This window comes from Ranitomeya variabilis, chromosome 7 (genome assembly GCF_051348905.1).
Source record: "Ranitomeya variabilis isolate aRanVar5 chromosome 7, aRanVar5.hap1, whole genome shotgun sequence".
Lineage (NCBI taxonomy): Eukaryota > Metazoa > Chordata > Amphibia > Anura > Dendrobatidae > Ranitomeya > Ranitomeya variabilis.
Window position 1 is genome coordinate 145,227,747 of NC_135238.1, and position 27,815 is coordinate 145,255,561.

The following is a 27,815-nucleotide window of genomic DNA, read 5'->3' on the forward strand; positions in this document are numbered from 1 at the left end:
TGAGCAACAGATGCGGGTAATGAATACCTGCCATAATGCTCTACTGAAGGCCCTTAACGAACCCCAATCTACCCACACACCTCCCCACACCTCCACTACAATTCCACCCCAGGCCCCATTTCCACCCCAGGCCCCATTTCCACACCATGCCCAACCCCAGGCCCCATTTCCACACCATACCCCCCATTACCAAACCCAGCCCCCACACCAAACCCAGTCCCCATACCAAATTTCTTCCCCAATGTTTTCTTCCTTGCCCAGCTTTTCTTCCCCAGTAAGTCTTCCCCCTACCCCAACACCACCCCCCTCTGGTCAGCCTCCAGGTTTTACCCCCCCCTTCCACTGCACCCCAAACAAGTAGGGTTTCCCCACTTATCGACGTGGTCCAACCTTCCAGCCCCTCCTCCCCTCGTATCTCCACCCCACACTTTCAAGATTTGTAAATGTATGTTCAAAAGTTATTATAAAAAAAACTTTGAAAATTAAAAAAAAAAAAAAAGGTTGAAAATAAGAAATATGTTTTTTGCTAAGAAAAAAAAAAGTAAAAAAAAAAGAGTTCAAATAAAATTCTGTTTGATTAAAATTCTACTCTCTGTGTGTGTGTGTGGATTTATTAAGGTCATATGGTAACTAATAACAAAGGTAAAATAAAAATAAACACCAGGTAAACAAAGGTAAAATAAAAATAAACACCAGACGTGTGAAAGGTCTAACATACTGGTTTTACTAGCAAGAAAACCACGCTTTTGTACCTTTTTTTTTCTTCTCTGAAGAAACACATTTTTTACATAAACCAAACACATGGAAAACAGGTTACACAATCATGTCTTGCCATGGGATCCGCCCGACAGGTGACACAAAATAATCCGCAAACTGGTCCCTCATCCTTGTAACAGAACCTGTAGAGCGAACCGAGCTGCTGCGGTAGTCCCACAAGGTTGTCTCCAATTCTTCGTCATCCAAGGAAACGGGCTCCTTTGAAAGGACAAAGTTGTGGAGCCCCACACAGGCTTTAACTACCTCGTCTATAGTTGTGGTTTTCAGTTTGATAGCTGTCAGCAGAACTCACCACTTCGCCGTCAATATGCCAAAAGAACACTCTACTACTCTTCGTGCTCTAGTAAGCCGGTAATTAAATACCCGCTTGGTATGGGTTAAGTTCCGGCTACTATACGGTTTCAGTAGGTGCGGCGACAGTTGAAAGGCTTCATCACCTACACAAACATATTCCATGGCTGGTTCACTTGTTCCTGGCAGTGGTCTGGCTGGCGGGATATCGTAGGTCTCTCCATAAAGGCAACGACCCATTGGAGAGTTTTTAAAAACTTGCGAATCGTTGGACCGTCCATACGCTCCTATGTCCACGGCAAGGAACTTGCAGTTGACGTCTGCAATAGCCATAAGGACGATGGAGAAATACTTCTTGTAATTATAGTACTCCGATCCTGTTCCTGCCGGTTTCGCAATCCTTATGTGTTTCCCGTCAACTGCACCCACACAATTTGGGAAATTGCAAATTTGCTGAAACTGTTCTGCACTTCTCAACCAGATTTCCATGGATGGTTGGGGGATATACTCTGGCTGTAAAGTGGTCCAAATAGCCCGACATGTGTCCTTCACTATTCCTGAAATAGTGGAAATGCCCAGCCAGAATTGGTAATGGAGCGAAGTCATAGATTCACCCGTAGCTAGGAAACTTTAAAAAAAAAAAAAAAAACGTTAGAAAAAAATTGCACAGACCAACAAGTTTCAATAAATGGCACTGTGAAAATTTTTTTAAGGACGGGACACACAATAAAACCTGCATGAAACCGGTGTAAAAAAGCAGTGGAATGGTGGCAAAGAAAACCAAAATTACATGCTGCAGAAAATAGTGCGCAGTATGTCAGCGCAGTATGGTCTGCAGCATGTAATATAACATTATAAATGACCAATGACAGAAAAACAAGCAGTTGCATGTCAACAAACACCCCCCACCCAAAAAAAACCTGCAGAAAATGCAACGCAATATTTCAGCGCAGTATTTTCTGCAGTCTGTTATAGAGCATTCAATATCAGCAATGACATTAAAAAAAAAAACCACTGGAATGGCCGCAAAGAAAAACAATTACATGCTGCAGAAAATAGTGCGCAATATGTCAGCGCAGTATTGTCTGCAGCATGTAATATAACATTAAATATGAGCAATGACATAAAAAAAAGAGGCTTACCGCAGGGTCACCATCAGCCGCTCCGCCGGTGTGATGGCAAGCCTCATCCTTGTGTCCTGTCTTCGGATGACATCCTCCAGTTTTTGAAGCAAAAAGTCAAAATTTTCCATCCTCATCCGCACGTAATTGTAGAATTTGTGTGGATTGTGCCGCAACTCCAGGTACAGAGTGGACTGGACACCCCGGGTCATCCGTAGTTCATTAATCGGATGTATCCAGAGTCGCCTCCGTCTCCGTTGCTGCAGAAGCATCCTACGCCTTTCTGCTGCCGCCTCCTTCTCCCGCACTATGATATCCAGGCGATTCGTCTCAAAGATAACGTCGGTAACCAAACTCGCAATCCTCACAAGAACACCTTCCATCGCTGCCACAAAACTAAAACCCTCAAAGATGGGCTGTAAAAACAGTAACTATATAGTTTTCCATATTTTCCAGTAGCCAATCAAATTTGGGAGCCTCCCATTTTAAAAACGGATCCGTCGGAAAAACGGATGCAACGGATGGTAAAAACGTATGCAACGTATGCAACGCATCCAGTATTTGACGGAAAAGTTTAGTGGATTTGCGACGCATCTGTCGAAATGATGTATGCGTTGCATACGTTTGTCACCGTTTTTCACTTTTTTGACGCATCCGTTTTTTTAGGCAAAAAAGACGGTTTGAGACGGTTTGCAGTTAACACTAGTGTGAAAGTAGCCTTACAGGATAATCCACACACTTGCTGTCTGTGTTGCACCACAAACAGGGAAAAAATAAACATCAATGTGTCAATTGCAGAGAAATCCAACACCATGTTCACAGACCAGCAATCCTGCCACCCGAGGATATAATACCACCATGTGCATGAGCCACAAATGCCATCTCTTGGATTCGCCTGTGGCAAAACTACAGATCCCAGCAATGCTGAGGGCAAAGTGCAAGGCTGAGGCCACTGCTATACTTTACTATGATGTACGAAGGGGAATCAAAAGTTACATAAAAACAAAACACCGCGATTTTGCCGTTTTATTTATTTATTTTATTTTTGTAAATGTTTGTTTATACGGCGCTTAGTGTGCAGTAAAGAGGATTCTCCGGGTTGGTACAAATAACGGTATGTGCGCAAATTGTGCATTTGCTTGCAGAAATTGTTGCATCTTGACAGCAAAAACGCGTGTTTTGCATGTGTTTTTGTGCAACAATTAATGCTTTTTTGGGCTTAACAATATTTTTTTTGTGACAATTTCTTGGTTCAACCCCTTTTTCATTCTGATACAGTAGCATCAGGGTAATGGGATTAGGGGTTGGTGTCAGCAGCTGTCGCTGACACCAAGACCTAGGTTTAGTAATGAAGATGTGTCAGCCTCATTACTAAACTGATAATTTAAGAGTTAAACACACACAGTCACCAGCCTATGTAGGAGTGGTAACAGAGTGTTAACCTACATAGGCTGTAACCAAACAGCAACTGTTAGTTTTTACAAAAAAAATGAAAGAGAAAAAAAAAAGTTGCATGGGCTCATGCGAAATTTTCATAACCAGCAGAGGGAAAGCCGACAGCTGAGGACTGATGTTAATATTCTGGGAAAGAGCCAATAGCCATAAAGGCTCCCAGGCTATTAATATCAGCTCACAGCTGTTTGCTTGGCCTTTAGAGGGACCCCAGAAAAAAAAAATTTACGTAGGGTCCCCTATAAAAGTCTAACCAGCAAAGGCTAGGCAGACAGTGGTGGGCTGATATTAATAGATATTGCAGTATATACTATTAATCAGTCTCCTATGAACACCTGTGGCTGGGCTTCACAGGAGTACCAGGACGGCAGCAACAGGGCTTTCTGCAAGCCTCGGCACCCCACCGACATCCTGCAATTGACTGAACACACTACCAGGATGGTGCACTTTAAATGCTGCTGGCAATGAATGACCTTGCAATTAAGGAGTTTAACAATATTGGTTGGAGCGAGCTCTGATAGCTGCTGTTTGAGGCAGATGACGGCATTAGGCTATGTGCACACGTTGCTGAATGGGGTGCAGAATTTTCTGCACAAAATCTGCATCTCCTGGCAGAATCCGCAGCCGCGGTTTTTATGTGGATTTTGTGCAGCTTTGATGCGGATTTTGCCACTGTGGATTTCTATCATGGAAGGGTGCAGAAACGCAGCAGATCCGCACAAAAGAAGTGACATGCACTTCTTTTAAATCCGCTGGTTTTTTACACATTGATTTACATGGTACTGTAAATCACAGTACGGATCTGCAGCGTTTCTGTGCGGAAAAATCCGCTGCGGATCCGCAGCAAATCTGCATTGTGTGCAGCCTTATAGAACAGTCTCAGAGTCGGCTCCATGATTGATACAAGTCATAGCATAAAGGTGAGACATGGAATTTGGGCATCTGATTCGGCAAACTTGTTACAGGCCTTAACTATAGGAGTCCCACTACATGATCACTACAGATTATTCATGGATAAGATCATTGCAACGGTGCGGAGAACGAGACGTCACATTGCACAGAAGAGATTAGATCAGGAAATGCACATTTACGTAGGAGGACATGACCATCAGTGCCATTTCATGATTACGTGCGGGTCCGCTCTATAGGACTGACATTTGGGAAAAAAAAAAAAAAAAAGACGAAAAGAACACAGCTTATGAGGAAACAATGACTCATAAAACAGAAGTAAATTCATTAGAAACAGAAGCACTGGGTCAGCAACCGGAAGGATTACTCACAATTTCTAATCATTAAGAGACCGCTTTTAATTTTTTTTTTTTATTTATTTTATTACTTCTGTAACTGAGAAAGATTTCACTGGTGACAAAGACTCGGCTCTTACATAGTTTTGTCTTTTTCGTAGTAACATAGGGATGTGAAACCTGGACAATAAAGAAACAAAACAGAAGAATCGACACCTTCAAAATGTGGTGCTGGAGAAGGATGTTATCAATACCATGGAGGCAAGAAGAACAAACAAATCAATATTGGAACAAATAAAGCCAGACATGTCTCTTGAAGCAAGAATCAGCAAGTTACGATTTGCCTACTTTGGACACATCATATAAACAGAGCAATCACTGGAGAAGGACATCATGGTTGGAAGAACAGAAGGAACAAGGGGAAGAGGAAGAGCAGCAACTTGATGGCCTGACACTATCAAGATAACAGCGGAGAAGACCCTTGCGGACCTATCTAGGCTTACACAAGATCGATTTTCTTAGGCCACGTTCACACTTTGCGGGTTCCTCTGCGGGTTAATCCCGCAGCGGAATTGATAAATCTGCAGGGCAAAACCGCTGCGGTTATCCCTGCAGATTTATCGCGGTTTGTTCCGCGGTTTCCGCTGCAGGATTACTGCTGTACTATTGATGCTGCATATGCAGCAATATGCAGCATCAATAGTAATGTAAAAATAATAAAAATTGGCTATACTCACCCTCTGACGTCGCGATCTCCTCGGCGCTGCAAGCGGCTGTGCCGACAAGGACCTTCTTGACGTCACGGTCATGTGACCGCGGCGTCATCACGGTCATGTGACCGCGAAGTCACCACAGGTCCTGTTCGGCACAGCAACTGAGACCGGACGCCGCGGGCAGCGCAGAGAGGTGAGTATAGCATTATTTTTTATTTTAATTCTTTTTTTTACACCAAAATATGGTTCCCAGGGCCTGGAGGAGAGTCTCCTCTCCTCCACCCCGGGTACCACCAGCACATTATCCGCTTAACTTCCCGCAACGTGGGCACAGCCCCATGCGGGAAGTTAGCGGATCAATGCATTTCTATGGGTGCAGAATCGCTGCGATTCTGCACCAAGAAGTGACATGCTCCTTTTTTTCCGCAGAAAAGCCGCGCGGCTTTTCCCGCGGAAATCCGCACCATGTGCACAGCGGGTTTTGTTTTCCATAGGGTAACATTGTACTTTACCCTGCATGGAAAACTGCTGCGGATCTGCAGTGTCAAATCCGCTGCGGATCCGCGGCAAAACCCGCAAAGTGTGAACATAGCCTTAGGGTATGTGCACACGTCCGGATTTCTTGCAGAAATTTCCTGAAGAAAACCGGAAATTTTCTGCAAGAAATCCGCATTTTTTTTTGCGTTTTTTTATTCGTTTTTTTTGCAGTTTTTTTTAGCATTCTGCAAGCGTAATTAGCTTGCAGAATGCTAAAGTTTTCCAAGCGATCTGAAGCATCGCTTGGAAAACTGACTGACAGGTTGGTCACACTTGTCAAACATACTGTTGACAAGTGTGACCAACTTTTTACTATAGATGCTGCTTATGCAGCATCTATAGTAAAAGATAGAATGTTTAAAAATAATTTAAAAAAAAATGGTTATACTCACCCTCTGCAGACAGCCAATCTCCTCAGCGGCGTCCGTTCCTATAGAAGCCGGTGTGGTTCAGGATCTTCGATGATGTCGCGGCTTGTGATTGGTCACGTGAGTCACATGAGCGGTCACGCGACCAATCACAAGACAGCGACGTCATCACAGGTCCTGAACCACACCATCTATAGGAACCGAAGAGAGAGCATGCACCGGAGAGGCAGGAACACTTCGGGGGCCATCAGAGGGGGAGTATATCACTATTTTTTATTTTAATTCTTTTTTTTTTTTTACCAATTATATGGTGCCCAGTCCGTGGAGGAGAGTCTCCTCTCCTCCCCCCTGGGTACCAACCGCACATAATCTGCTTACTTCCCGCATGGTGGGCATAGCCCTGTGCGGGAAGTAAGCAGATCAATGCATTCCTAGGTGTGCGGAATCCCCGCAATTCCGCATTTTTAATGAACATGTTGCTTTTTTTTCCGCGATGCGATTTTTTCGCGGAAAAAAATGCAACATTTGCACAAAAAATGCGGAATACACTGTAAATAATAGGAGGCATATGTTAGCGTCTTTTTGCGTTTTTATCATGTTTTTATAGCGAAAAAAACGCGAAAAATCCTGAACGTGTGCACATGGCCTTACAGAGTGTTCATCGATTAAGTCACCATGGCACGAGATCGAGCTGAAGGCTATCAGACTTGTCACAATGACCCCCACAAACTAAACAAATTTTATGAATTATTCTTCCTCCCTCTACTAACCAACCTATAACAGATATTATAATTTCCTTGGGTGGTTTAACCACAACTCCCAGTGAGTACGCTCGCTATCTTGGGGTCATATTTGACACAGAACTTTCCTTTATTCCCCATATCCAATTTCTCACTGGCTATTTTTTTAATGTAGAGTAACACCTCTAGAATCAGACCTTTTCTCACCTTTGAAACTGCAAAAATTCTTATTGAGGCTCTTATTCACTCACCTCTACTGATCTCCCTCTAACCAAACTTTCCTCTAAAATCCACCCTCAATGCAGCAGCCAGGATCTTACTTGTGTTCAGATGCTACACCGATACCTCTGCCCTGTGCCAGTCAATGCACTGGTTACCCCTCCACAACAGAGTACAATATAAACTCTCTCTCCCCCACAAAGTCCTCCACACTTCTGCACCACCCTACATCTCCTCCATCTCTGTCAATCACTCTACCTATGCCCTCCATTCTGCAACTGATCTAAGACTAACATCCTCCATAATACGAATCTCCCATTTCAATCTCCAAGACTTCTCTTGTGCTGCACCAGTTTTCTTACCACGGATGATCTGGCTGATACCTAGCCCCCACATTTTCAAGCGCGCTTTAAAAACACATCTGTTTAGACAGGCCTATCACCTCATTTCACCAATATAAATCTCCACTGCTCCTGAGTTCTAATTTTCCCTCAGAATCTGCTACTCCTATCTATCTGTCTCTACGTGCTGCATACACCCAATAGCACTTGGTACCTGCATAGAGACAGATACTGGCTGATGGCCGGTTCATGCAGCTTATTTGAAATTCCCTATGATGATCGGACCATACAAGTAGCTCGATGGGCTTCTGCATGAGTTTCCCAGTCAATTGCACATGTAAAATTTTGCGCCTGGGATGTGTTCAGCTCTGCACCAATTTACAGCAAAATAATACACAATACAAGACAAAGCAACTATACCCGATCCCTCCATGTATCTCACAGCAGCACTTACCGACACATTCTTCAGACAGATCTCACAGGTTGTGTTTGACATCGAGGAGCATTCTGAAAAACATTAATAAGCAGAGAGCAGTTACTTCACTGCAAGCACCTACACAAGTCACCAAGTGTTATATGGTTGAAGGGAAATAAGCCACAGGTTCTGCCTCTGTTCTCCGAGAGAGGTTAGCAGCAGCCCCTGGTGCCACTGCCCAATTTTACACTGGTAATAAATGAATTGATTAGGAGCTAGAAGAAACGTTTTGTGCTTTGGACGTGACCGGTTCTTTATGTTGCACAACTTCCTTGTGCAATATAAGGACTCTCACATAAACATGCAGCCAATGACATAAGTCACCAGACGGGTAACTATTACTGGATTAACACCATGACTTTGTAAAACATCAGGCCAACACTACAAGTGTCAGCATGCTGCCAAACATCATGATCACAATCAGACCAGGAATGCGAGCATGGGAAGTATGGCCGCTTCATACTTTGCACCTCTGCGGTGGAGAGCACGGCCAGGTAATAAGATTAGTTATTTCCCCAGCTGGTAAATCAGGGCACAGAATAATCACGGCAATGTTTATTTGGCCCTGGCACCGAAAGCAACTCTGAAAAAAAGTTATTGTAGCGGCAGGTATAATTACAGCCCAGGGGAGGCCTCATTGTGAGCAAATAAACAAAGGGCCATAGTTATATACTAATGATGAGCGAGTATACTCGTTGCTCAGGTTTTCCCCAGTACGCTCGGGTGGTCTCCGAGTATTTGTAACTGCTCGGAGATTTTGTTTTTTGTTGAGGCAGCTGCATGATTTACAGCTATTAGCCAGCCTGAGTACATGTGGGGGTTGCTTGGTTGCTAGGGAATCCCCACATGTAATCAAGCTGTCTATCAGTCGTAAATTATGCAGCTGAGGCAAGGAAAATGAAATCTCCGAGCAGGTACAAATACTCGGAGATCACCAGAGCAACGAGTATACTCGCTCATCACTATTATATACAGATCCCTGTAAATAGAGTCTGGCACTGCCCAGGTCAGCGCCAAATGCATCCAAAAGCCTAAAGGAAACCAGGCCAAATACCACACTGAGTGAAAACTATGGATCATGACAGATTAAAGGGGTTTTCACTTCCAGGAAAATGGACCCAAAACGCTCCTTGATGCTGATCAGGGCTTGAAGTGTTTTTGGCCACAGCGGTGGCATCATGCCAACAACGCACAGAACTGTTGGAATCGATCACTGTGCTAAGATAGATGGCACAAACTACCGAGCTAAGTCATTGGCTACAGCGATGAGGTGCACAGTCTACATGAGGTCACTGCTGCAGCCCAAACACTAAGGCTGTGTGCACACGTTATGGTTTTATAGCGGGTTTTTTCGCTATAAAAACGCGGTAAAAATACATAAAAAATGCATGCATAGGCATCCTATCAATTAGAATGCATTCTGCAATTTGTGCACATGATGCGCTTTTTTTCAGTGAAAAAAAAAACGCATCGTGGTAAAAAACGCAGCATGTTCATTAATTTTGCGTGTTTTTTCGCTTTTTTCCCGCTATATAATACATTGGGAAAGCTCTGGAAAAAAACGCGAAAAAAAAAACGCATGTGGTTTTCTTGCAGAAAATGTCCGGGTTTCTTCAGGAATTTTCTGCAAGAAATTCTTACGTGTGCACATACCCTAAGGCCTCTTTCAAACCTCCGTTTTTTGCCATCTGTCACAATCCGTCGTTTTGGTAAAAAACGGATCCTGAAAATGTGCACGCAGGATGAGTTTTTTTGCCATAGACTTTTATTGACGACGGATGGCCACACGTCGCATCCGTCGTGCAACAGATGTGTCGTGTTTTGGGGGACCGTCGTGACAAAAAAACATTCAAGGGAACGTTTTTTCATCCCTCGGATCCACCATTTCCAACCGCGCATGGCGCCCCCTCCTCCCCGGACTTCAGAATGGGCAGCGGATGCTTCGGAAAACTGCATCCGCTGCCCACGTTGCACAATTTTGCACAATGTCCGTCGGGCCGACAGTTTGTGACGGCCCCGTACCGACGGAAATGTGAAAGAGGCCTAAGACCTGAGCAGCAGTGGGGAGCTAGCACTGGACCCAAGGAGGGACATTACCCGCTCTGTTACTTCAGGCATTTTTAGAGCGTTTGGGGTCCCTGGTAGTGGAAAACCCCTTTAAGGCTATGTTCACACGCTGCGGATTTTGCTGCGGGTCAGCAGCAGTTTCCCATGCGTTTACAGTACAATGTAAACCTATGGGAAACGCAATCCGCAGTGCACATGCTGCGAAAAAAAAGTGCGGAAACGCAGCGGTTTACATTCCGCAGTATGTCAATTCTTTGTGCGGAATCCGCAGCGGTTTTACACCTGCTCCATAATAGAAAACCGCAATGGAATCCGCGGTAAATCTGTGATAAATCCGCAGGAAAAACGCAGTGTTTTTGCCCTGCGGATTTCTCAAATCTGCTGCGGAAAAATCCGCAGTGGACCATTCTACGTATGCACATAGCCTAAGGCTCAGTTCACGTCTACACTGAAGTTTCTGTCATAACCAGAGAACAGGGCACATTGCTGTCTCTACTGCAAAGTCAGATACCAGAGGACAACATGGACAAACAATGATGTTAGCTTCTGTTCAAAGGAGACTCCCTCCAACACAGATGTGAAAACAGCCGTACGGTTCATTTATGCCGCAGGCAATCGGTGAATCAGCTTGTAGGAAAGTTCGCCAAAACTATGGGCCTGTGTAAGAATGCCAATGATCACCAGAGTGAACAGAACGCTCATTTGTTGGGTGATTGGATGACGTATTCCCAAAAAAAATAAAATAAATAAATAAAAATTATCGACAGCACATTGCCACCATGTAAACAGAATGTTCTGCAGAAAACATAGGAACACGATAATGATATTACCGATCGTTCTGCCTCTATCGTTCTTCATTAACCTGTGCGAGGGTCCGGTAATCGAGCAGCGTATGACATGTATGGTGGATCGGTGCTCGTTATCAGAGCTGAAGACCACATCTAAATGCACCATCAGGCCATGTTTACACATTGCGTTATTGCAGCTTTTTTTTGCTATTGTTTTTTATGCAAACTCAAAACTGTTTACAGTACCAGCAAAATATATGAAATTTCATGCATGCATGCTTGCCCGCCCCCCTCCCCCGACTAAATTGGAAAGCTGGTGCGTTTTTAAATCTGCAGAATGTCAAGCTTTTCACCACAGAAAGCAAAAAAAACTGCAAAAAGACACAGCCTAGACGTTTTTTTGCATGAATGAAAACTATTACACATGGACTGTAGACAAGACATAATCCGCACCAATATCTGCCAAAAAAAACAACAAGAAAGCAGCACAAACAATGTGTGACTACAGCTTTAGTAGAGGGATCTTCCCATCATTAAAAGTTATTTATCCAAAATATATCACTGTTATTAGATCAGTGACGGTCTGACCCTACTGATCCCAAGAGGGGGCATTAGAGTGGAAAAGCCCCAGATACCACGGATTTCCGGCAATCCTGTAGAGAGCAGGGCATTACAGGGCCCCACGCTCAGGATTGGGGGCGCAGCGGTACACGAGTGATTGCCCACCCCTAGGGCAGGTGATAGTAATTACAGTACATACAGAGGGGCCGCAGGATGACCAGGACCACACGGGGCAGAGGACAGAACCGTGTAGGGTCCGCCCCGGCAGGGTACATGGGCAGCTAGGCCAGCCACACCAAGCAGGGTATAGGGGTCACCCCAGGGAATGCCTCAGATATTAATAACTGAGGGGCTCCACCAGGGTCAGTGACCTCTCAGCTGTGAGGGGCGGGCACATGACTGGTCCCACTACAGGACTCACCAAGCAGGGTATAGGGGTCCCCACAGGCCCACCACTGCCACTTAGGGGTCACCCCAGGGAATGCCTCAGACATTAATAACTGAGGGGCTCCACCAGGGTCAGTGACCTCTCAGCTGTGAGGGGCGGGCACATGACTGGTCCCACTACAGGACTCACCAAGCAGGGTATAGGGGTCCCCACAGGCCCACCACTGCCACTTAGGGGTCACCCCAGGGAATGCCTCAGACATTAATAACTGAGGGGCTCCGCCAGGGTCAGGGACCTCTCAGCTGTGAAGGGCGGGCACATGACTGGTCCCACTACAGGACTCACCAAGCAGGGTATAGGGGTCCCCACAGGCCCACCACTGCCACTTAGGGGTCACCCCAGGGAATGCCTCAGACATTAATAACTGAGGGGCTCCGCCAGGGTCAGTGACCTCTCAGCTGTGAGGGGCGGGCACATGACTGGTCCCACTACAGGACTCACCAAGCAGGGTATAGGGGTCCCCACAGGCCCACCACTGCCACTTAGGGGTCACCCCAGGGAATGCCTCAGACATTAATAACTGAGGGGCTCCGCCAGGGTCAGGGACCTCTCAGCTGTGAAGGGCGGGCACATGACTGGTCCCACTACAGGACTCACCAAGCAGGGTATAGGGGTCCCCACAGGCCCACCACTGCCACTTAGGGTCACCCCAGGGAATGCCTCAGACATTAATAACTGAGGGGCTCCACCAGGGTCAGTGACCTCTCAGCTGTGAAGGGCGGGCACATGACTGGTCCCACTACAGGACTCACCAAGCAGGGTATAGGGGTCCCCACAGGCCCACCACTGCCACTTAGGGGTCACCCCAGGGAATGCCTCAGACATTAATAACTGAGGGGCTCCACCAGGGTCAGTGACCTCTCAGCTGTGAAGGGCGGGCACATGACTGGTCCCACTACAGGACTCACCAAGCAGGGTATAGGGGTCCCCACAGGCCCACCACTGCCACTTAGGGGTCACCCCAGGGAATGCCTCAGACATTAATAACTGAGGGGCTCCACCAGGGTCAGTGACCTCTCAGCTGTGAAGGGCGGGCACATGACTGGCCCCACAGACAGGACTCACCAAGCCCCACCTTCACAGCTGAGCCCTCAGGGCGCCCCCCGCACACCAGGGCGGACCGCAGCATTACAGCCCATACATGAGGGTGCGCCTCGTATCTGCGTATCACTGGGATGTGGTCACTGGGGGGCGCCAGGCCACGTCCGGGGGTCATGAGGTGACAGAGGAGGCAGAAGCTGCGCACAGACACCCACCTGTAGCGGCGGCGGAGGCGGCAGCAGCCAGCAGCGCACACAGCACGGGCAGCAGCCGGCGGAGCCCCATCGTCAGTCCCCAGCAGCGTCCTCCAATGTCACACTATCCTGACATGAGCAGAGGCAGCAGGAACCAATCACGGCGCAGATAGATGTATACACGTAGGCGGGGCCATCACCTACCAGCCAATGGGTGGTGAGATATATGGAAAAGCGCGTTCCTTCCAGCGCTGTCGCTGTAGTGCAGTTGGTCTCAGAGTGAGAGGTCAGAGCTGTCAGGAGACGGAGATACAGTGTTCATTTTAGGACATGGTCACAAATCAGTCAAGTATCAGACTCCGGTATCAGACAGTCACAGAGTATTTCTGATGTTATTTCTGATGTTTGACTTTGATTTGTGACCACGTCCTAAAATGAACACTGTATAACACACAGGTATAATCTTACATACTGACTTCTGTTACTGACTTTATAGCAGTTTCATCCTGCAGACACTAGATGGCGCTGTGGCTCCCGATGACGTCACGGCTCCTTGCAGCCTCTAGTCAGTAATAGCAGCACTAGACAATCGCCAGGCGCGGTGGCGTGCGCCTGTAATCCTAGCTACCAGGGAGGCACAATGTTGGATCGCTTGAGTCCAGGGGGGGTTCTGGTCTGCTCTGTGCTATGCCGATTGGGGTGTCAACATCTGGTCGGAATTCGCGACTCTGGGGAACTCAGAACTCCCCAGTTGTCCTAAAGGGGTGGAGGACGTGGAGGAAGGAGGCGCCGATGAAACCCCTCGCCGGCCAGCCGTGCTGACACGCCCGTCAATAGCCCACGTTGTAGAGTCTACAACACAGCAGCCTGGACAACACAGTGTGACAACCATTTTTTATACACACAGAAAATATTCAGTTTACATCGGGAAATCATTATTAAAGAAGTTGTCCACTACTATAACCTTTTTTTTTTTTTTCATAAATCTTGCTATTATGTGCCACTGAAAACATCTACTGTGTTTATTTTAGCAATATTACCTTTTATCATGCTGTAGCAGCACATTTTAGTGCTGGATTCAGCTCTCATGGGGTTAATCGACAACTTCCTTTCTCCTGAGTCATTGTGCTCTAATACTACAAGTTCCATGATGCATTGCACTGCTACTAAGCCTGAACCTAGCACACCCCAACCCCTCCCTCCTCTCCCTCCTCTAGCTTCAAACAGATTTGTGATGTCATTTCTGTCCAACCTCCTCTTTTACATTTGTCCAACCCACACTCCATTACACACAGATAGTTAGATAGATAGATAGAGGGATAGATAGATAGATAGATAGATAGATAGATAGATAGATAGATAGATAGATAGATAGATAGATAGAGGGATAGATAGAGGGATAGATAGAGGGATAGAGGGATAGATAGAGGGATAGATAGATAGATAGATAGATAGATAGATAGATATGGGATAGATAGATAGATAGATAGATAGATAGATAGATAGATACAGATATATCTATATATCTATGTCTATTTCCATAGATATGTCCATATCCATGTTTCTAAACCCCTTCACCCCCTGGAGCATTTTTGGTTTCCTTTATCGCTCCCCTTCTTTCCAGAGCCATAATTTTTCCGTCAATATGGTCATGTGAGGGCTTATCTTTTGCGGAACAAGTTCTACTTTTGAACGCCATCATTGGTTTTACCATGTCGTGTAACAGAAAATGTGAAAAAAATTCAAAGTGCAATGAAATGGCAAAAAAAGTGCAATCCCACAATTGTTTTTTGCTTGGCTTTTTGGCTAGGTTCACTAAATGCTAAGGCTGTGTGCACACGTTGCGGATCTGATTGAAGATCCGCAGCGTTTTTTGCTGCACTGAATTGCATCAAATCCGCAGTGTAGTGCACAACCAATGTAAGTCTATGGGAGCCGCAGACTTGTGCACATGCTGCGGAAAAAGCTGCACCAAAACCACACCAAGAACTGCATCAAAACCGCACCAAAAACTGTATCAACCGCACCAAAACTGCAAAACTGCACCAGGTTTTGATGCAGTTTTTGGTGCAGTTTTGATGCTTTTTTTGGTGCGGTTTATGCGCGGTTTTAATGCCGTTTTTGGAAATAAGTAAATAAACGGAAAATGTGCATGATTTGAATGGAAACATGCATGAAAAAACAGATTCCAAGGCCGGATTCATCATTTCACAGCTCAGTTTCATACTTTTTTTGCCGGATCCGTCGCTGTGCGTTTTTTCGCCGGACAGAAAAAACGTTCCTCTGTATGTGTTTTCCATCCGGCGGAAACAGCGTTTTTGACGGATCCGGAAAAAAAACGGATGAAACTCTATGAGAAAAAGACGGATCCGACGGAAAAAATTGATCTGTTTTTTTCAAAACTCGCCGTATTGTGCCTCACGGCAAAAACCTGATGTGTGAAAGCACCCAAATATATGGATAGATACATCTATGTATCTATAGATATATCTATAGATAAATATATCTATAGATAGATATATCCATAGATATATAATAGAAAGGCCGATGTTTCTATAAGGCTACTTTCACACTTGCATTTTCGCAATTCTTTTTTTTGGGAAAAAAACGGATCCTGCAAATGTGCTCGCAGGATGCGTTTTTTACCCATAGACGTGTATTAGTGAATGATCGCGACGGATGGCCACACGTCGCGTCCATCGTGCAACGGATGCGTCGTGTTTTGGCGGACCGTTGGCACATCCGTCACGTCTGCCATTTTCTACCACGCATGCGCGGCCAAAACTCCGCCCCCTCCTCCCCGGACTTCAGAATGGGCAGCGGATGCGTTGAAAAACTGCATCCGCTGCCCACGACGTGCACAAATTTCACAACGTGCGTCGGTACGTCGGCCCAACGCATAGCGATGGACCCGTGCCGACGCAAGTGTGAAACAGGCCTTAATGAGCGTTTAATTTAATAAAAAACTGAAAAAAACGGCGTGGGCTCCCGCGCATTTTTCTGCGCCAGAGGGGGAAAGCCGACGGCCGGGGGCCAATATTTGTAGCCTGCTATGAATATCAGCCCGCAGCTGTCTGCGTAGCCTTTACTGGCTATTAAAATAGAGGGACCCCCCCAAAAAAATGACGTGGGGTCCCCCTATATTTTATAGCCAGAAAGGCTACGCAGACAGCTGCGGGCTGATATTCATAGCCTAGAGAGGCCATGGATATTGGTCCCCCCCCCCCCGGCTACAAATACCAGTCCGCAGCCACCCCAGAAATGGCGCATCTGTAAGTCTACGTTCACATTCGCGTTCGGCGCCGCAGCGTCGCCGCATGCGTCATGCGCCCCTATATTTAACATGGGGGCGCATGGACATGCATTGTGCTGCGTTTTGCGACGCATGGGGTTTTTTTTTGCCGCAAGCGTTGGGCGCAGAGGACGCAGCAAGTTGCTTTTTTTTTGCGTCCAAACTTTCGGCCAAAAAGGACGCATGCGTCGCAAAACGCAGCGTTTTAGCGTGCGTTTTGTTGCGTTTTTGTTTGCGTTGTGCGTTGTGTCTCCGATGCTGCGGCACACAACGCAATTGTGAACGTAGCCTTAGATGCGCCAATTCCGGCACTGAGGCTGGTTTCACACTTGCGTTTTTGGAAGCTGCGTTTTAGCGCTAAAAAACGCATGCGTTTTTTTCCTATACTTAACATTAAAAACGCATGCGTTTTTCGCATGCGTTTTGACGCGTTTTCGGCAACGCATGCGTTTTTGAACGCGCGCGTTTGTTTGCGTTAAAAATGCATGCGTTTTTATAGAAGAAAAAACACTGAAAAACCACCCACCAGCATCAGGGTGATAAAGGGATCCAAACCCTAACCCTACCCCTAACCTCACCCCTAACCGTTTAATGAACATTTTATGACATAGTGCCACGATATTTCAGTGCCACGTATGTAAGTGCCACGTATGTAAGTGCCACGTATGTAAGTGCCATGTGCCACGTATGTAAGTGCCACGTATGTAAGTGCCACGTATGTAAGTGCCACGTATGTAAGTGCCACGTATATAAGTACCACGTATGTAAGTGCCATGTGCCACGTATGTAAGTGCCACGTATGTAAGTGCCACGTATGTAAGTGCCACGTATGTAAGTGCCACGTATGTAAGTGCCACGGATTTAAGTGTCACGGATTTCAGTGCCACGTATTTCAGTGCCACCTATGTAAGTGCCACGTATTTTAGTGCCACGTATGTAAGTGCCACGTATGTAAGTGCCACGTATGTAAGTGCCACGTATGTAAGTGCCACGTATGTAAGTGCCACGTGACACGTATTTCAGTGCCACGGATTTAAGTGCCACGGATTTCAGTGCCACGTGCCATGTATTTCAGTGCCACCTATGTAAGTGCCACCTGTGTAAGTGCCACGTATTTCAGTGCCACGTATTTCAGTGCCACGTATGTAAGTGCCACGTGCCACGTATTTCAGTGCCACGTATTTCAGTGCCACGTATTTCTGTCACGTTTAGGGTTAGGGTTAGGCCCTAACCCTACCCCTAGCTATTTCTATTTATAGTGGGTTTTCTTGTAGATTTTGATGATTGGCAGCTGTCACACACTTCTCAGCATGCGTTTTAAAAACGCAAACGCATGAAAAAACGCATGTAAACGCGGCAAAACGCCGCGTTTTTTTCCTACATGCAAAAACGCATGCGTCTAAAAAACGCAGCGTTTTACCACGTTTACATGCGTTTTTTCACACATGCGGTTTTTTAAAAAACGCATGCAGATAAAAACGCAAGTGTGAAACCAGCCTAAGCCCCTCTCTTCCCACTCCCGTGTAGCGGTGGGATATGGGATAATAAGGGGTTAATGTCACCTTGCTATTGTAAGGTGACATTAAGCCGGGTTAATAACGGAGAGGCGTCAATAAGACCCTATCCATTATTAATCCAATATTAATAAAGGGTTAATAAAACACACACACATTAGAAAAAAGTATTTTAATATTCTTCATTTCACCATACTTACCATACTTCAGCCCCTGCAAAAACGTAAAATAATAAACCGTATACTACCTGTCCGCCGTAGTCCAATTAATAACGAGTGTCCCACGACGACCTCCCCTATAGAACAGTGACATCGGGTGATGTCACTGCTCTATTGGACCCTCAGTGACACACTGACAGGAGACAATGGCTCCTGCAGTGCATCACTGAGGTTACTATAGTTCACTGGTCTCACTTTATGGCAAAAAGCTGCGTGGGAACTTTCTCATACAGCATGCCATAAAGTGAGACTAGGGACTATTTTCTCACAGGGGCGTAGGAATACATTGTGGGGAATACATTGTGGAAGGATACCTTCCTCCCCTCATTGTGTTCCTGGAGCCCCTGGAGAGTGGTTGCATCAGCAGATGCTCCTGTTCTCCACGGGAGATCGTCGTGGGACACTCGTTTTAATTGGATTTCTGCGGATCAGGGAGTATAGTGTTTGTTTATTATTTTAATATTTTTTATGACACTGGCTTCGGGGATCAAAGTGACAAGTGATGGTGAGTATGTAATCTATGTTACATGTACTGTATGTCTATATTTTTTTTATGTCTGTACTGTATGTGTGTACTGTATGTATGTATGTACTGTATGCGGCATGGCGCATGTCGTCGCATGGCGCATGTCGTCGCATGGTGCATGTCGTCGCATGGTGCATGTCGTCGCATGGTGCATCTTGTCGCATGTCGTAGCATGGTGCATGTCGTCGCATGGTGTATGTCGCATGTCGCCGCATGGTGCATGTTGTTGCATGTCGTCGCATGGTGCATTTCGTCGCATGGTGCATGTCGTCGCATGGTGCATGTTGTCGCATGGTGCATGTCGTCGCATGGTGCATGTCGTCGCATGGTGCATGCCGCATGTCGCCGCATGGTGCATGTCGTCGCATGGTGTATGTAGTCGCATGGTGCATGTTGTTGCATGTCGTCGCATGGTGCATGTTGTTGCATGTCGTCGCATGGTGCATGTCGTCGCATGGTGCATGTTGTCGCATGTCGTCGCATGGTGCATGTTGTCGCATGTCGTCGCATGGTGCATGTTGTCGCATGGTGTCGCATGGTGCATGTTGTCGCATGGTGCATGTCGTCGCATGGTGCATGTCGTCGCATGGTGCTGCATGGTGCATGTCGTCGCATGGTGCATGTCGCATGGTGCATGTTGTTGCATGTTGTCGCATGGCGCATGTCGTCGCATGGCGCATGTTGTCGCATGTCGTCGCATGGCGCATGTCGCCGCATGGTGCATGTTGTTGCATGTCGTCGCATGGCGCATGTCGTCGCATGGTGCATGTTGTCGCATGTCGTCACATGGTGCATGTCGCCGCATGGTGCATGTTGTCGCATGTCGTCGCATGGTGCATGTCGTCACATGGTGCATGTCGTCGCATGGTGCATGTTGTCGCATGTCGTCGCATGGTGCATGTTGTCGCATGGTGCATGTTGTCGCATGGTGCATGTCGTCGCATGGTGAATGTCGTCGCATGTCGTCGCATGGTGCATGTCGTCACATGGTGCATGTCGCCGCATGGTGCATGTTGTTGCATGTCGTCGCATGGTGCATGTCGTCGCATGGTGCATGTCGTCGCATGGTGCATGTCGTCGCATGGTGTGTTGTATGTATGTATGTATGTATGTATGTATGTACTGTGTTTTTTTTTTTTTTTTTTACATTCAACACATTAGCCGGATGATGGGACTACTACTGTCCCATCATTGACTAATGTGTCACTCACTGTCAGTGTAGCAGGCAGAGCCCGATGGGACTTGTAGTCCCATCGGACGATGCCTATACACGCACACACAGCGCCGGCACACACACGCACGCACGCACAGCGCCGGCACACACACGCACGCACAGCGCCGGCACACACGCACAGCGCCGGCACACACGCACAGCGCCGGCACACACACACAGCGCCGGCGGGCACAAGCGCCGGCGGGCACAAGCACCGGCAGACCCCCGGCGACCGAAGCACAGCCCAGCCATACATCATGATCCCAGCAGTGAGCACACACAGCCCCGCCCGCCCCCAGCACAGCCCTGCCCGCCCCCAGCACAGCCCTGCAGGCAGCCCCCAGCACCGCCCACAGCCCAGTCACTCTTGATGAGTGACTGCTGACTGTGGGGGCTGGTCACGCCTGCTGCTGACGTCACGTCAATTTTCAGAGCCTGGAAATTGACGTGACGTCGGCGGAAATGAGCGGCGGCTGCAGTCTGGGGGTCATGTGACCCGGACTCAGCAGGAGGAATAGCGCCGCTCACAGGCGAAAACGTCAACAGAAGGTAATGGCACAATTCATTAGGGGCCCCGGGGGGGTACATTGGGGGATTAATTGAAAGTAGTGGACAACCCCTTTAATGTAGAAAAAGATCCAATTTCTTAAAATTGTGATGTTTATTAGAAAATTCAATGCAAACATTCAAGACTGTCTATGTAAATACTATGCATTGAACTTTGTACTTAGTTTTCTAATAAACATCGACATTTTAAGACGCTGAATTTTTTCTACATTTGATCCCTTGGCTTCCGTGCTACAATGCCCCTAGAGTCGTAAGTTGTTTTTTCTTTTTTCACCAGATCATTATTAACCCTCAGTCACATCTGCAATAATTATTAGGCTACGTTCACATTTGCGGTGTGCGCCGCAGCGTCGTCGCCGCAACAAAACGCATGCGTCGTGCGGCCCTATTTTTAACATTGGCGCCGCATGTACGTGCGTTGTCATGCGTTGTGTTCCGTTGTACGCCGCATGCGGCGTTAGGGCGCACCTGTCGGGGCGCGGCAAACGCAACATGTTGCATTTTTCGGGTGGCGCCGACCTTTTTAAAAACGCATGCGTCGTGTTTGCGTCGTCGATGCGCCTTATTCCCCATTGACTTGTATTGACAATGCAAACGACGCAAGTACTTGCGTTGTGGTGCGTTGTACGACGCATGCGTTGTCAAATAAAAAATGCAAAACATTGTCTAGACTTTGTCTAGACACTAAAAAAACACTATATATATATATATATAAAAAAGGGGGGGCTGCCATTGTCTTTCACAAGGCTATCAGACAAGACAGAGAGAGGAGCAATCTGCTTTCCAAACCTGTAAGTATATATTTCTCTTTGCATATTTTTTATTCTGTGTTTTATTTCTTGATTTTTATTTAATTTGTGCAATGTTTGGTCTGTGCTATTGTACGGTTATGGCACTGTGGGTTGTTATTGAAAAATAGGTTTTTTTTAATCTGGTTCTGATGTATTTCTGGCGTTATACGCTGCCGTTTATTGTCTTCGGCCTTGCTTGGTTTTGGAATGGTTTTGGGTTGTTCTGGTGTCATGCGGTTGTTAATGTCTTTTTTTTTGCTGATTTTTTCTTGTTAAATTTCTGGTGCATGTCTTTTTCTGGTTTCTATTGTTGGGGGTAACCGTATGGCGTTTTCTTGGCTCATGTCTTGCTGTGTTTTATTATGCTGTTGGCATTTTTTTTTCTTTCCTTGAGTGTCTTTTCTTGCTGGTGGGGGGGCTACATTTATGATACTTCATTTGTATTGTATTGTTCCGTGCGGCTATATCATTCTATTTTCAATTGTATTTTCCCTTATTTTTTTTTTTTTTTATCTCTGATGGTTGTCGTTTTCCGTATGGCATATATCTCCTTCCTTGACTGTTTGCATTGCCAAGTGTGTAGTATAATGGTTTTTTGTTTTTTTTTGATGGGGCCCTTTTTTTTTAGTTTCATGTGTTTTCTTTTCTATTTGACTATGGTTTATCTTTTGGGTTGCTGTATTTTGTAACAGCGGTTGTCCCGTAATGTTTATTGCTTATTATCTAGAATGGTATTTTTCGCCTTTTTCAGATGTATTTCTGTGGTTAGATGTCACCAGATGGTGTTGTTTTGGATCATGTCTTGTTGTAATTGTAAAGTATGGCGTTCATTAGTTTGCTATTTCATTGTGCGTTTTCTTTTTTCCTCTAAGGTTTTTTTGGTAAGTTTTTATATTTAAAAATTTGGACATAGGTGTCTATTTTTGCTTAATTTTGTTTTGGTCTATTCTTGTATTGTTTCTTCTATTGTCTTCTCTTGCAATGTATGGCGTTGTGGTGTCGCTTTTTGAGTTTGCATTGTCCTATCAGTCAACAGTCAATTGTGGTTGTTTTCATTTTTTTGGCCTATTTTATTGTATGTGGCATTGTTAGCTTTGGATGTGATTTTTTTGCTCATTTTTTCATTGCAGAACAAACTTGCAAGAATGGCGAGTGACTCTGAACATAGCCAATCGGCGCGGGGGAGTGCGGTGAGTAATTATGTCCAGTTGCTTACTATTCGCTGCCATTTGTAGCATTGACAATAATTTTTGTATACAAATTTTACAGTCTTCTTCAAGTGAGGGGGAAGGCACACAGCGGGAGCAGAGAGCTCGGGGCTAAGGTGTGGCGTCAGGACGGCCAGTGAGTATTTTTTTTTAATCTTTTTTTTTTGAGTAGCATCCTGCTGTGAGGAACATTACATTTGAGTAGCATCCTGGTTTCACTAGGGATGTTTACTAAGCTTAATTACATTATAGCTTTTCAGGGTAGCAAGTATTGGGGGAAGGTAACAAAGTTGAACTCCCTGCACACAAACATTCCAAAATACAGGTGTAGAAACCATCAATATACATACATCAAATGGCAAAGGATAGGGCAAAGGTACATATCATGACAGGTGCTGGTGGTTGTTAATATTTTCATATTTGTAACCTTAATGTTTTCTAATTTTTCTAGGTTTCACAACGGGACCAAGGAGATACCGGCATTGATGTGGACCTCCTGATCTCCAGCATCCAGGAGCGTGGCCCGTTGTGGGACAGCCGTGACCCCCGGCACATGGACCAGGTGGTGTTGAGGCGTTTGTGGGTAGAGGTGGCAAAGTCGCTGTGGGATGGCTTTGACAGCGCTTCATCCAAGGACAAAGGCAACTTTCGTGAGTATTGCTGATACGCTGCTATGACCCATCTTGCCAGGATAAACACAACCGTGTGTGATGCGATCATCGCCTAAACTTTGCATCGCACACGGTTGTTTTATCCTTTTAAAATGCTAAATATGTAACCTTTTATTTTTCTTTGCATTCACAGTTAAAAAGTTGAGGACCAGATGGCGATCCATGAAGGACCGTTTCAATAAGGGGCTCCGTACTGAGGAGGAGCAATCTCGGAGTGGTGCTGCTGCGGCCAAGTCGGTGCCCTATAAGTACAGCCGGGCACTACAGTTCCTAAGACCGATCCTTGGCCGCCGACAGTAAGTATTTTGTCCACATACCATATTGCACAGCCACATAGTACACGTTCTAGCCACGTATCCACATAGTATATTTCCCATGCACATAGTGTATTGGCCATCCATGTAGTCAGCGTAGCATATTGGCCATCCTTTTTCCCTAGTGGAATGGTATATAGCCCATTAGTAATTTTTTTGGTTAAGCGTGAGTCCTTGCAGTCCATGACAGGTTACGTTCTGAGTCAGGGTAGTTCTGATCGCAGGAATAATGATGACGTCTCGATCACATGATCCTAACGTCATGGCCGTTCCTGCGATCAGATCAGCAAAGTCACTGTGTATTTTGGGGGGGGGGGTTTTGTAAATTTTTATCTTGACTTTAAATTTTATACTATTTTTGCGGCATAGGCAGCGTCAATAAAGATTTTTTGACAAAAATTTTTTTTAACGATGACAGAGGTATGCGGTAAAAAGGCTTTGGCAGCGGGAATGAGCAGTCATTTTCTGCCGTAGGTATGTCCATGATTGTTATCGTCAGCCATCACGGTCAGCTGGCGATAACAATCAGCAATTTATTATAGGCCACACAGACTGAGAGACAGGGGATTGTAATGTATTGTTGTGTCATGTAATGTTAATTTTGTTACAGGAGTTGGCATATGTGATAGGTTATTAATTAAAGACTAATTTTTCCCTTATCTTTTCACAGAACACACAGCAGCACCCTCGAGCGAGCTCGCCCCGCAGGAGCGGACCTTCATGAATCGCCATCTGACCCATCACAGCCCTCCCACAGCGACAGCAGGCTTGCACCACCATCTGGAGAACCGGCAGCCGGTCCATCAGGTGTTCCCCTACGCGAGGCCTCTGGCGCACCTTCGTTCGGGAATTCCCGACAGCGCCAGCGGGCCTCGGACAGGCCAGCCATGCCCGAATTTTTGCATTTGAGCACGGTTTTCCAGAACTGTTTCAAGGCGTTGAGCGATAAAATGGACACTCGTCTGTCCAATATCGACCGGCGCCTTGAAACTATGGAATCCGAGCTCTCGAGTCCGGCCAAACATTTTTTTAGTACCATTGCTAAGGGCATGGTGGAACACCTTACGCCGGAACTCCAGATTTCGGTGATGCAGGCCTGCAACACTGCCTATGTGAGGGCTCTGCAGCAGGCTCGGGTCATGCAGTCAGCGACAATGCCCGTAGTGCCGTCGCTGGCTAGCATGACTCCGACTCCTGCTGCAGAGCCACTCCAGCCACCCCACCGAGGTCCACGTGCCGAGCGACGCCACCGCAGGCACCATAGCATTGTGCCGCCGACTCCTGCTCCTGCCAGGCCCTCATCCTCCCGTAGCCGTCATTCTGGGGGAGCTGCCGCGGGAGAGAAAAAAAGAAAAACAAGGAAGAGGACACATACTGAGGCACACACTGAGGCTCTGGCTGCTCCTATACAGACACCAAGTACGCGTCGGGGCTCTAGCCGCAGCAGGAGCAGCCAGGGCCAACCAAGAAGCTGGCAAAGGCTTGTGATGCCTCCTCCCTCTCCTACAGATGTGGCGGTTTCCCCAGTATACCCTGCGGAGGGTTTGGACCTGCCATCTAGCCTCCTGGACTCTGGCTCAGCATCCTCTTCCTCTCCCCGTTCCCAAACACCAGAGACTTACCATTCACCGCTGGTAGCAGAGGTTGATACCCCCTAAGTTTCTTTCCCCTTTTTTTTTTCTGTTTCCCCCCAATAAAAATTGTTCGTTTGAAAACAATATTTGTTCTTATTTTCCAGTATACTTCTCGGCAATTCATGCCGTGCGCCGTCTACACATATTTTGTGCTTCAAACACCTCATATATGCAATGTCAGACACTATTTTTAGAATTTTTATTTTACCTTTTTTTGGGTGTCTCTCATTGCTGTATGAGGTGTTTACAAACACTAAAGTGTATGAGGTGTTTTCAAACACTAAGGGTATGTGTCCACGCTCAGGATTGCATCAGGATTTGGTCAGGATTTTACATCAGTATTTGGAAGCCAAAACCAGGAGTGGGTGATAAATACAGAAGTGGTGCATATGTTTCTATTCTACTTTTCCTCTAAGGCCATGTTCACACAGTGCGTTTTTTACTGCGGAGCCGCAGCGGTTTTGCCGCTGCGGTTCCGCAGCTTTTTTCCATGCAGGGTACAGTACAATGTACCCTATGGAAAACAGGAACCACTGTGCACATGATCCTGAATTAAAAAAAAAAAGCCGCGCTGAATAGCTGCGGGGAAAAAGAAGGAGCATGTCACTTCTTTGTCCGAAACAGCAGCGGTTCTGCACCCATAGACCTCCATTGTGAGGTCAAACCCGCAGTAAAACCCGCAGATCAAAAATATACACTCACTGGCCACTTTATTAGGTACACCTGTCCAACGTCTTGTTAACACTTAATTTCTAATCAGCCAATCACATGGCGGCAACTCAGTGCATTCAGGCATGTAGACATGGTCAAGACAATCTCCTGCAGTTCAAACCGAGCATCAGTATGGGGAAGAAAGGTGATTTGAGTGCCTTTGAACGTGGCATGGTTGTTGGTGCCAGAAGGGCTGGTCTGAGTATTTCAGAAACTGCTGATCTACTGGGATTTTCACGCACAACCATCTCTAGGGTTTACAGAGAATGGTCCGAAAAAGAAAAAAAATCCAGTGAGCGGCAGTTCTGTGGGCGGAAATGCCTTGTTGATGCCAGAGGTCAGAGGAGAATGGGCAGACTGGTTCGAGCTGATATAAAGGCAACAGTGACTCAAATCGCCACCCGTTACAACCAAGGTAGGCCTAAGAGCATCTCTGAACGCACAGTGCGTCGAACTTTGAGGCAGATGGGCTACAGCAGCAGAAGACCGCACCGGGTACCACTCCTTTCAGCTAAGAACAGGAAACTGAGGCTACAATTTGCACAAGCTCATCGAAATTGGACAGTAGAAGATTGGAAAAACGTTGCTTGCTCTGATGAGTCTCGATTTCTGCTGCGACATTCGGATGGTAGGGTCAGAATTTGGCGTAAACAACATGAAAGCATGGATCCATCCTGCCTTGTATGGAGCATCTTTGGGATGTGCAGCCGACAAATCTGCGGCAACTGTGTGATGCCATCATGTCAATATGGACCAAAATCTCTGAGGAATGCTTCCAGCACCTTGTTGAATCTATGCCACGAAGAATTGAGGCAGTTCTGAAGGCAAAAGGGGGTCCAACCCGTTACTAGCATGGTGTACCTAATAAAGTGGCCGGTGAGTGTATCTGCGGGTTTTATTACGGTTTGTGGTGCAGAACCGCTGCAGCAGGAAGTGCGGGGAAGCGGGCGGAAGTGCGTGGGCGGAGTGTCGTTCCCGAAGAGACTGTCATGGAGGCATACCGTCGCATGGGTATCGATGTCGGGCGTCTGATTGATCTGGTATGTATGTATGTGTGTGTGTCTGTGTGTGTGTGTGTGTATGTGTGTGTGTGTATGCGTGTGTGTCCCCATGCGACGCTAGTGCCTCCATTGTGCTAAGTCGCCGTATGGGACTACTACTCCCATCCGGTATTAGGATGGGAGAGTTGTCCCTGTGTCCGGCGACTTAGCACAATTGTAAAGTTACACAAAACACCTACACACAATACACATACATGACACACAGTACAGTACATACAACATATCACACAGAGTATATACTCACCAACAGCACACTTGTAGGCGAAGCCCTCGATCCTCCAGGAAAAAATCACAAAATAAAAAATCAAATTCATACTCCCTGTCCGCAGAATCCATAAAACGAGTGTCCCACGCCGATACCCTGCTCTCCGGCGATACACTGCCAGGAGCGAAGCTCCTGGCAGTGTATCGCGTACTGTCCCGGAGTTCAATGGCTCCGGCGTCTCGGTTAACGGCAGTACAGCTGCGTTGAACTTTCCCACGCAGCACTGCCGTTAAGCGAGAGTGCCGGGGTCAATGACCGCCGGTAAACTCGCTCGCGCATGCGCAGTGACACACCGACAGGAACTATGGCTCCTGTCAGTGTGTTGCTGCAGCCGTGGAGAGCAGACATATCTCTGGATGTGTCTGTTCTCCATGGAAGATCTTCGTGGGACCCTCGATGGATTTCTGCAGACAGGGCCAGGGAGTATGAATTTGTTTTTTTATTTTTCATCTT

General features: G+C 46.5%; 1 protein-coding gene and 1 long non-coding RNA gene across 4 annotated transcripts in view; one reads left to right on the top strand and one right to left on the bottom strand.

The window, feature by feature from the left end:
• Positions 1 to 13,548, bottom strand: part of LOC143784134 (uncharacterized) — a 33,936-nt gene extending 20,388 nt beyond the window's left edge. Inside the window, exons 1-2 of one of the 2 annotated variants that reach the window (XR_013217718.1) lie at positions 13,399 to 13,548; positions 8,258 to 8,310 (exon numbers count right to left, since the gene is read on the bottom strand). This is a non-coding gene — a long non-coding RNA (uncharacterized LOC143784134). Of the gene's footprint in view, positions 1 to 8,257; positions 8,311 to 11,175; positions 11,198 to 13,398 lie in introns of those variants that run through there. The other variant, XR_013217719.1, reaches the window with a different exon arrangement.
• A 7,680-nt stretch (positions 13,549 to 21,228) lies between these two features.
• Positions 21,229 to 25,364, top strand: LOC143784130 (uncharacterized). Of its 2 annotated transcripts, XM_077271971.1 has the most exons (5): positions 21,229 to 22,688; positions 22,768 to 22,842; positions 23,158 to 23,356; positions 23,511 to 23,673; positions 24,362 to 25,364. In XM_077271971.1, the coding sequence occupies exons 3-5, from the start codon at positions 23,260 to 23,262 to the stop codon at positions 25,347 to 25,349; spliced, it is 1,248 nt and encodes a 415-aa protein (XP_077128086.1). In that variant the 5' UTR covers positions 21,229 to 22,688; positions 22,768 to 22,842; positions 23,158 to 23,259; the 3' UTR covers positions 25,350 to 25,364. The 2 variants fall into 2 exon arrangements, with proteins under 2 accessions (XP_077128086.1, XP_077128085.1); XM_077271970.1 differs by having other exon boundaries at positions 21,229 to 22,842.
• Positions 25,365 to 27,815: the final 2,451 nt, after the last annotated feature.